This window comes from Chiroxiphia lanceolata, chromosome Z (assembly GCF_009829145.1).
Source record: "Chiroxiphia lanceolata isolate bChiLan1 chromosome Z, bChiLan1.pri, whole genome shotgun sequence".
Classification (NCBI taxonomy): domain Eukaryota; kingdom Metazoa; phylum Chordata; class Aves; order Passeriformes; family Pipridae; genus Chiroxiphia; species Chiroxiphia lanceolata.
This window is the reverse complement of record NC_045671.1, coordinates 70,653,805-70,665,123: the sequence shown is the minus strand read 5'-3', so window position 1 is coordinate 70,665,123 and position 11,319 is coordinate 70,653,805. Positions and strand designations below refer to the sequence as shown.

Sequence of the window (11,319 nt, the reverse complement as noted above, 5' to 3'; positions counted from 1 at the left end):
ACTGGAAACTCATTCAGTAAAATATTTTAGTTCAGCAGTTTTATATGGCAATGATGTCATAAAACCATAACAGAAATATCATGCTAGCTCAAAAAGTTTCAATACTGTAGGAATATATACTGCAAATGAAAAGACCCAACAAAAAGGAAAACAGGAAAGTGAGATTTGAGTCATGACAAGTCATTTCATTAATCAAATGAATAAATGCTGACAGAAAAAAACATAAAGAAAATTATTCTAAGACATGAAAGGATTGAAAATAGACAACTTTATATGTTACTTACAGATGTATGACAGACTATAACCCTCAGTGATATTCACTTATTGTAAATAGTTAGACTTGGTGAAATACCTCACTGTGCTGCAGTTTAGGACCACAGCTATCACTGCTACCATAACATCATGGCTGATTTTTTGCGTGTATCTACTACAGGCATCTTTTGTTTTCTTCTCATCTGATTCCCTTTTTGAAAACAGACCAGAGACAAAAATCTTTTCCCCAGTCAGTGGCTCAGCAATTCTTAGTCCTTACGTTTTTCCAAAAATTTTAACTGATTTCAAGTTGCAGGAAAATCAGATATAATCCGCACATGTGTTTTGTTTGTATCTTAAAGCTGGCATCATTCTTTGGGGCAATATCTTCAGTGTAGCAAACTACATCTCAAGAAGTAATTGTGGTGATTAGTTAAGAAACCGAAAAGAATTTTCAATTGCCTATTTGTTTAAAAGTTTATAAAAAAGTGGTCGTTACCTCGTGCTACTCACAAGTCTCCACAGGCCCTCAGGATGTGCAGTGCACTCCCATGAGTCATCTGACCAGCATCGTAATTTTTTGCAAGAGTCCTGAGGCATTGTTAAGCACACACTAGTGCAAAGGCTCCAAAAGGCACTTTTGTGCACATCCCTCTGGTCTTTGGTGAGTGCAGAACGTGCCTCTCTCTGTACTGCTTTTTGGAAAGGCAGTTTGGCACCTTTTCCCCCACACGTCCCATGATATGGGAGGATCCCAAGGGAATAGTCAAGGCCCATGAGCCCCACAAAGTGGAAGGAGTGATGGTTTTGCCTCTTGCTTCACAATTCCCATTCAGAGCAAACAGGGAAGAGGTGTGGGACCAGGCTGCCTTTCCCCGTGGGGACAGGGAGAAACATGATGTGCATAAGTCAACCTACCACCTCAATGCAATGAATCCTCAGTTCGGCACCCTCCTTTCACTCCTCCCAAACGCTGATTAACGTGGCCCTTTTGCTTCCCAAAAGCAGCTGCTGGCAGCAAGCACAGCTCTTGTCCTGTGCTGGGCTTGCCCTGCCTGTTCACTGCTCCAAGGAGAGGCAGCTGGCAGCACAGGCAGCAGCAAGGAGATGACTTGGGCAGAAGGTGACAACTCCCGTGGCTGAGCTGCACACCTCCCCCTGGCCTTTCTGCTTTTCTTCAGCTTGAGAACCAGTACTTTGATGCAGAGCACACTCAGCAAGTCTTAGAAAGCCCAACCTGCTGTTTCCCCTTCACCCAGGAGATGCAAATGCTCTGCTAAATTAATGAATGGGAAAACATATCATGATGCGGTGGTACAGGGATTTCTAAAGTTTATGGATGCTGAATGCTGAGATACTTTTTCTTTTTTTTTAAGAACAGCAGTGTCTGAAAAGCCAAACGGTAAGCAGTCCACAACCCACTTCCCAGCAATGAAACCAGGAAATCTACTCCCAGGGTAAGGAGGTTTGGGGAAAAATTGGTCTTTTAAGTTCTATTGTGAATTCACTAGTCACACATTTACAAATGGTCATCATACACACAGAAATTTCACTTTACAATCAAGATTATGATTTGGACTAGACAAAAGCAAACAGTTGATTAGCACAGACATTCCCATCCTATTCTATACATATGTAACATTACACTAACACTTTTGTGCTTTTTTTTTTAATTTTAATATGATCTTCTTAGAAGGCATATTATTCCTTAGACAAACTAACACAAGTTCTCAAGTTATCTCAGGATAGTTATTTCAAAAGACAATGCAATATTTCATAATAAACATTTATAATCAGGTTTTTAACAAAGTAATTCATCATATAAACAAATGAATCAGTCAGACACTAAATAAATATTTTTACTGGTAAATACTAGCATTTTGCTTATATCATGTAGGACCTGATCCTGCAAGCCCTCTGTATTCATCTTTATCCCCACTGAATGATTGGTTGCATTGCTTGTTCTAATCTACTATTTTACTTTGAGCTGAGCAAACGCTTTCTGGCCACTAAATTAAGTAATTGAAATAAGCACTGGAATATATCCCAGTAGACAATGATTTCCTTAGATATCTTTGTAAATAATTATTTTTTTTCTTTTTCATGAAATCATCACAAACATTTATCAACAGGCAGTTTTTGGTATTTACAATGTGAGTTGCATTGGTTAGTCGAGATCGATCAAATAAATGACATGTTCCTTGTTCTTGGCTTTCTTACTGAAAAAGTGTGACCTTTGCACTCAATTTAAAGAGCGGTTTCTGTGAATTATTTCATAAGATACTGAATTTCACTTTTGACAAACGTTTGAGCTAACAATACTGGGCAAGGAAGGCAAGAGCTCCAGGAGAACAACAAGCCAGGAGCTCTCCTTGAGCAGGGCAGACAATCATGAATTACCCTCTATCTGTTCCCTTCTACCACAATTACCACCCTCTCCAAGGCAAGGGAATGGCCTTATTTTTAAGCATACAACAAGGTACGGCCAGCCCTTTAATTCTGAGTTTACCCAGCCCTCTTCAGGGTTGCCTTTTTTCCTTGCACGATGAATCCAGAACAGAGAACCACAGATAAGAGACCTAAACACCCTCCTCATGCCTTGGGAAATTTATCAGGATATCCTATATAAATAGATATGTCAGTGAATTCCAATCTCTTAGTTGTTTTTTTTTCTGAAAGGAAATGCAGAAGTTGTTGGCTACAGCTGAAATTGTTACAGTTACAACTTTTTCTTGCCCAGATCCATTTGAAATATAGTTTAAAATCAAGGGTACTGAAGCTCTTGGATGTACCCATTGCACTATTTTAAGTTTAGCTGAATTGTGATGGTTTCCTGGATGTCTCTTGAGTTCTTACCACAGTATAACATTAAATGGTCCGAGTATGTGGCAAAAATAACAACGATTGTAACAAATCACTGCCTGAACTGAAAAAAGGAACCTACTTTGAAATTAGTGTCTCTATATATTTATATGTATATAGGGATATACACACACGCACACAAACACATGCACACATATATATCCCTATACAAACATTTCCCTAAAATTGGAAATTTATTTTATTATTTCTTCTGTTGGTATCCCTTTAAATACTTCATGAATCCACCATGTGACAACTTCAGGCTGTCCGGAGAGACATATCTGAACACAGTCTTATAATCTCCACTAATATAAATATATTGGCAAGGAACTTTGACCAGCAATAGTGAATTTTGAAACTTAAATAATTATTCTACAACTATTTTAACAACAAGTTGCTGCTGAGTATCAATACTCATGGAAAATATAAAAAAAAAAAAATAGAGCTTTAACTTCTAACACTCTGTATCAAGTGCAGCTTTATGAAAGGAATGTGAAAGAAAATTATGTATTAGAGACTCATTCTAAAAAGAGAAAGAGCAACTTATACTGTTTCAAAATAAGAATACTGTATGCCTGCACTTAATCATACATGACCATGTTAAGTCATAGTTAATTCTTGCCTGCAAATGAAGGATGTTGGCTCACAAACCTTCTAAAGTGTATATGAATATTTGACTAAATCTTGTTTGTTGTGAAAACAAAGTTCATTTACACTTTGATTGAACAACGATGAGGAGTTTGTTTTAATAATATGACTTTTAAGGACCTTGGTAGCCAGTACCAGTTGTATTTGCAAGTAGCTCCTCGGCTTTACTCTCTTTTTAAAAAATAAAGGTACAATTATAGTTATTCATTTACTTTAAAAATTCTAAAGATGAAGAAAAGTAGCATTTATACATATAAGTCCTCATATAAATTATAAAACTCAAGTTTATCTTATAGAGTTCCATCCCCAGAAGAAGCATAAAGCACTTTTGTGGTACCTTCACCGGTAAATATTTGTATCACATCAAATCTGAGAAATGCAACAAGGATGATACTGCATCTGAAAGCTAAAACAGAACATTCTTCTGATACAGTCTCTTGTGATGGATATGCTATGCTCCATGGGCTTATATGATTTCCATGACTTGACTGAATTTTAAATAAAGGAAATATGAAGGGATTCACCTCACCAGTTCAGTAAGTATAAGAAACATCAGCGAACAGCAGAGTCATCCCGTTTGAGGTCAACAGTCTTTGGAAGACAATGAGGAGGGAGTTTAAAACTACAACAGCAAAATCAAATAAGACAATAATGAGGTAAACTCCCCTAAAAAGGCCAAATAGGCTGAGATGTCAGGACAGAGTCCAGTTGTACCTGACACCCAAATGTTTCTGTAGCCAGAGTCCAGCGAGCTGCATGGTAGAGGCAAATGTACTTGCTTTGGACCCCAAGCACATTTTATATTGTTTCGGATCTAAATTGGGGTCACAATGAACGGGATGAAAAATATGGACAACTCCTACTTCCTGACTTCTGAAAGCTTTCAAGCCAGACGTTATCACTTTAGTAAAGAGGTCTACATCCTCAAGTCCCCAGCCTTGAATAGAGGTATCAAATCCACCAGCAGTAAGCAGATCACTTTTGTAAATACAGGTAATTCCAAATCCATACTCCCTCCAAAATCCAGTTCTTTTTGTGAAAACAAAACTACTGTCAGCTGGAGGGTTGTCTCCATATATTACTTTTGGATCATATTGGCTGAAGATGATAGGATAGTAAACCTGTTCTCCCTGAATAGTGTTATCTCTGCATCGCTGGAGGAAGTCTGGTGTGAATACCAGATCAACATCACAGAATAGCAGCAAAGTGCCATTGTCAAACTGAGATGAGGCCATCTCAAGACCTAAACCTCTAGAAAACTTGCCTGCCATTGGAATCAGGGTCATATCTGCCTTAGGATATTTAATGCTGTATTCTTTCATTAGTTCTATGTGTTTGCTGGAGTCTTGGCCTGGCTCGGAACTGAAGAGAATTATTGCCAACTTTACATTCTGCCTGGGAATCAGACAAGTCTTCTCAAAGTTATCCATAAATCTTGAGAAAATATCAAATCTTCCCGTGATAGGGACAAGGATATGTATTTTCTTGTCACTGTGTCCCCCAATGTCTTTGGTGCCTTGGAACGATGAGGAAAAAATCTTTAAAGAATTTGAAAGGAAAGAGAAAGACTGAGTGTCAGTGTTGGTATCCTCCAGCAAGCTTCTTACATCCAGCTCTTCTGCTTCTTTGAAGAAAGGTTTGCTAAACAATTGCTGAAGGTAAGCATGGCGTCTCACTGGAACTGTAACTTTCCTTCCTTTGTGCCTTTTGTACAAAAGCAGCAAATCCAGAATGTACTCCACTCCATGCAGAGGGTCCACCCTGCGGTAGCCATACTGTATTTCCTTGAAGTCAATGAGCCTTCCTCTGGATCTAGAGTTCTCGTTTATCATTTCCATGACTTGCATCACAGTGTCATCCAGTGCAGCCCGCAGGACGCTGCTCAGGCTCTGCCGGGGTGGCTGGTTCTCCACCATGGAATACAGGAATTTTCCGGTCAGGAACTCCCACTCGATGACTTCACCCCTTTCACGTGGCTGGAAATGATTGAAAGATGGCATCCCTCCCAGCTGCTGATCTTCCTTACTTACTTCAGTGTTACTGAGCCTGCTCATCAGGGCACTTTCCCGATGGAGCTGGATGGTCCGATAGCGCAGGTCGGAAATCTTGCGACTCAGTATGTAATTGTGCAGCCTATATTGGTAGGCTGGTCTTTTGTTTGGATGAAGTGTTATGGCTGCGTGAATCTTGCTGTTGTGAAGATCTTGAATGTAACCCTTGCGGTTGTGCTCATAGTTTTCGTGGAACAACTGCTGCATCTAGAAAGAGAGAGAGAGGGGTGTAGGGGGAAAAGAGACATTAAGTGGAAGTGCTTTTACTCACAAAAGGACTCACATTGGCATCATGCTGAGCATTACCAATTCTTATATAGATCATGGTGATTTTAAGGCACAGAACTTTAAAGCATTCAGTAGGAAATATTTACACTGTTTTGGTGTCTGTTCCAGTAGTGCCCACAGCAAGCAAATACTGTCCTCTGCCTAAGTGAAAGGACAGGTATCTTGGGTTTAATCTGTACTTCATCTAACTGCAGAGCTAAGATAACACCTACTAACTCCAGAGAAATAGAATTATTTCCTATGAGTAGCAGATAAAGGAAAAAAGGCTGTTTTTTTAATCTGCAAATAGACTGGTCTGTAATTAATACATAAGGAATATGTGCTAATTAGATTGAAAATGTTGTTCAATGAGGTGTTGTAAGCTTGAGCTACAATCAGATTTTGAGATGGGTATTGAAGTTTGTCCTTCATACACTGAAGAAATCAAGAGACATAAGTTCTGACTGCATAATGTCTCACGCTCAAAACATTCATCTTGTTCTACTCCAATTCTGCCAAGAACAGAAGTTTTGCTACTGGAAGTAATACTAAGCATAGGGCAATAAACGTAAAAGAACTCCTAACAAAGCTAAGAACCATGAAAGTTATTTAAAACCATCGGTGTGTATGAGAAATAAACACTGTCACACTTCAAAACCAGAACTTTAATACAAAACTTCAAGAATGCCCCTCCCATCCCATTCAGACCTCAAATGGCTCTGCTTGAGCAAACATGGTTGCTATTAGTCAGATTAAAATTTTTCAGGCTACAGTCATAGAACATGTAGAAAAGCAACATCTAATTCTGAGAAATACCTTAAGCTATCTTACATCTGCCTTTAAAAAAACAGATATCTCTGTTATATTAAAGCAAGAATAAATATGAAAAAAACATACAAACTTACAACCTGACTCAAATACTCTTTATTAACAAAAACTCCTGACTAAAGCTATCAGAGAACATTTGCTATCTGTTGGAAGGTGAGTATTTTCCTTGTTACATGAGATGAGATGGACCAGAGACAGCAGGGTTTGGGCAATTTCGTTGCTGTCACAGAGAACAGGAACCAACACCATCAGTCCTGCTAGTGTTTAAACCAGCAGTGCAGGAGAAATTGAAATATGGCATCCCTGAAGACAAGAGATGGACACCGGCAGGACAGGCAGATTAGAGACTGAATTGGAAAAGAGTGTCTAGGAAAGGGCTTGGTGATGATATTTGCTCTTAGAAAAAAAACAATTTTCTCTTCTCCCTCTATAATTTACATTTTGAATTATGAGAAAAGAATTTGATAAAAGAACAGCTGATCTGGTTAGATTTTATAACCTCTCCAGTTATGAGGCACACTTCCTTCCTGGCCTGTTACACTTTAAAGCTGTCTCCTGTGACCTCTGCAAGGTGACTATGCTTTTGCATTCTCCACTTTTTCTGGAAAAAGTTGAAGCCATGGTTTTCATATCTAGGATTTTATAGTAAAGTCCCCTTACAGGAAAAGAAAGAAAATGTGCAATGTTGAAAATAAAAGAAAGAAGTGGAGGTTGTTTTGTTGCTAAATGGTATAAGCATCCTTTCTCACAAAGCCCGACACTCCACTCTTTTCTAAATGCTCTAATGAAAAATTGTATCTGAGCATAAATAAAACAACCATTAACTACCTTCACACATTTATCTTATGGGACATGATATTTCACAGTAAGTTTTATTGAAAGTAGTATACTGTATTTTATCCAAAAGATTTGTAACAGACAACAAGCTACTGCTGCAAAGCTAAATGCTGCCCTCCAATTGTGCAAATTCTTCTGTAACCCTCAACTTACTACAAAACCAGCTTCACAGCAGATTTATTAGCAGTACCCATTTAACAGAAGTATTCTATTAACATAATACTGCATTTTTCATACATTCCAATTTCAGATGCTTTGGTTTATTTGATGTGCTCCACTGAAACCACAGAGAGAGGATGTACTACATTATACTAATGATTTTGCTTTTGATAATCAACAACAGATTAACAGCAGCAATGAAAAAAAATTGAATCAACTCGGCACTATAGTATTTTCACACATACAAAAACCTGTACTAATCCATTTTCAATTACGTTACCGAAAACTTTTAATAGATCTCAATTTGGAGAAAGCAGTTCAGAACAAATATGACACTGAAATCATGAACTCTTCCTGAAGAGAGCATGTTTTAATCTTGGTGCAATGCAGAAATTTGTTTTCAATACTGCAGTACGAAAATGTCTTTTTACAACTCAAATTATTAACATCTAGTTGAAAGCAATTCAATTTGATCCTAATTTTGCTTTGAAATTTCTAAGCAAAGTGGTCAAGCCCAGGAGGCAAAGGGAAGTATGATTAAATTTCCTGGAAAATGGATCTGTGTGAGAGCTTGAATTGGTAAATGCAGTCCAAAGTGATCTGAAAAAGGACGTGGTTTGGGAAGTGGCAAGATTTACTGAGTATAAATTAGAATCACTTAGTATGCTGAAAGTAAACCTTCCAGTAAAAGCTTTCATGATTTTAAATGGCAAGGTAATAAATTCTGTGTAGATAAATGCAAAGTGTATGTGAAGAACACAGTCCTAACTATAACCTGAAGAATGTCAGATTGAGTGCAAGCTGTTAGGACTCTGGAAAGAGAACCTGGTTACACAGTATGCAATCTGGTGCAGATGTCACACTGAGGTTCAGTAGGGATTAAAGGAAAAGCAAGTAGCTTGAGGACAAGTTTAGAGTGAATCAGAAATATCATTACATGTTGTGGCCATAGTGCACCTGAATCTTGAAGGCTGTGGGCAGGTATCCTGTCAATATTGTGATGTCCCACCTGAAATCAATCACAGAATCACAGAATGTTAAAGGTTGGAAGGCCCCTTAAAGAACATCTAGTCCCAACACCCCCTGCCATGGGCAGGGACACCTCCCACTAAACCAGGTTGCTCAAGGCATTATCCAACCTGGCCTTGAACACTGACAGGATTGGGGCATTCACGACCTCCCTGGGCAGTCTTGTTCTACTGTTTCTCCACTTTCAGTAAATAATTTCTTCCTAATATCTATCCCAAATTCCCTCTCTTTCGCTTTGCACCCATTACTCCTTATCCTAGCACTACAGTTCCTGATGAAGAGTCCCTATCTGGCTTCCCCAAACGCCCCCTTCACACACTGGAATGTTGTCAGGAGGTCTCTACACAACCTTCTCTTCTCCAAGCTGAATAGCCCCAACTTTTTCAGCCTCTCTTCGTACCTCTTACCAACTTAGTGGCCCTCCTCTGGACTTGCTCCAACAGCTTCATGTCCTTCTTATGTTGGGGACAGCAGAACTGTATGCAGCCCAGGTGGATCTCACAAGAGCAGAGTGGAGGGGGAGAATCGCCCCCCTCGACTCGCTGGCCACGCTCCTTTTTGATGCAGCCCAGGATTTCTGGGCTGTGAGGGCACATTGCCAGCTCATGTAGAGTTTTTCTTTAATGTGAATACAAAGGTACCAACAAGGCCACCACATGATCACATGTATGGATCATGAAATGAATACATGACTCGGGCAAAAGGGAATAATCCAAAGATGGCCAACCCCGGGATCAATAAAGTCAGCGTTAAGTGAGCACCATAAGGAAAATGGATAGGAATGGTCACCATCTATTCTCACATACAGAACTATGATACCTACAAGAATGCACTCAAGACTCAACAACAGAAAAAGAAATACATAGCTCAAGCACATATCTTACTGGCACAGCAAGCTGCTGATGGTAAAATTTTGGATGTCTTTAAAGAGCAAGCCAACAGCTCAGTGGGAGACTTAAACCATTGCTATGAACTCCTGGAGCTCCAGCTGAGGATGTATCACAACATCTTATTGTCCTACACCCCTACCCCTGTCTCAGCTACTGGTTACTGCAGAGAGAGACTATTTTGCCAAATGAACATTTAGTTTGGCATGATACAACCACTCCACATTCACCGAAAGCAGGGAATGGGAGAAGCTGTCTTAAATTCAATATAATACATGGAGGCACAACATTTTTTTTCATATTGCGTGACTTTGTGACTTCCCTGAATATTTTGCTGTCTTCTGAATGATTCTTATGGCACAACTAATGCAAGAGTTGGCAAGGACTTCCGCTTGCCTCTTTTCATCCCAGCTGAAACTGCAAGCTGGTAAGAAATGCTAATAATCTAATCACGCTCTGAGGAACTCTGAACTGCAAGCAGGAATGAAAAAAAAAATATGAGAAAGAAATAAGAATAAAGGCAATGCTTTATTTTCATAGCAGAGAAATACAGTAGCTAATACATAAGCATGATATAATTTGCATTGCAAGCTCTGAAATCACTGTAATCGCTGTGATTTACTGATGTAATAAAAAAGGAAAGTTCTTATTACATATACACAAAAGCCAAAACCAACCTACTTTATTATTGCAAGACTATCACATATTGAAAGAATGAACACAAATGGTGCTTTTTTAATTAACAAGATTTTTCTTTGAGCATTAAGAACCATTCCTACCATTTAACAGAGAAGACATAAAACTTAATCCTTCATCCACTCTAGCTCTTCTTAAATCCACAGTAGTACTAAACTGTTGACCACTTTATCTAAACTGGACTTCTAAAAGATGCAGAAATAAGATGAACAGGAACCATTCTTGGTCTTTCTTTCCCCTGCTGTTCACAGTTTAGCTCCACTAAAGATGAAGATTTATTCACTATTTCCAGTGAGTTTGAGGGGCATTTAATCCATATGAAGTACACATGTAAATCTACTGTGTTTGAGATGATATAGTTTCCCTAAACAGCAGCAAGATGTGTGCTTTAAGAAACCCCTGAAATTCAGATGACTGCAGGTACAGTAGGATGTCCTCCATAACATGCACTGAAATTAAGTGCAACACTAAGCTACGTGTGATCATAAGTGTCTGGGCAAGAAAACAGATTTGAGTAAGCTATTTTTGGTCCTATGAGAAATACTGTGTGCCTGGAGAAGATAAGGATTAAGACCAGAATTATGAAATACGTATGAACTAAGTAACAGGGAAGCAATAACAAGCTATGTTTAAATGGGGAATTGTCAGTTTGGAGGGGAGTTATTTTGGAGGGAAGCTTCTGAGGAACAGTATCATACCTAGAGACACTGGCACAAAGTCTTGGACACTGCTCATGACACAAAGTCGAGAGCATCAGGAATAGCTGAAAGAAGACATCCCACAAGAAGAACCAGAGAACCTGG

At 38.9% G+C, this 11,319-nt stretch overlaps 1 protein-coding gene across 1 annotated transcript in view; it reads right to left on the bottom strand.

Annotated features, from left to right (window-relative positions):
• Window positions 1–1,718: 1,718 nt before the first annotated feature.
• CHSY3 (chondroitin sulfate synthase 3) overlaps window positions 1,719–11,319 on the bottom strand; it is a 133,027-nt gene continuing 123,426 nt past the window's right edge. Inside the window, exon 3 of the mRNA XM_032676542.1 lies at window positions 1,719–6,020. Coding sequence (XP_032532433.1) covers window positions 4,455–6,020 — 1,566 coding nt within the window. The 3' untranslated portion in view covers window positions 1,719–4,454. The remainder of the gene's footprint in view (window positions 6,021–11,319) is intronic.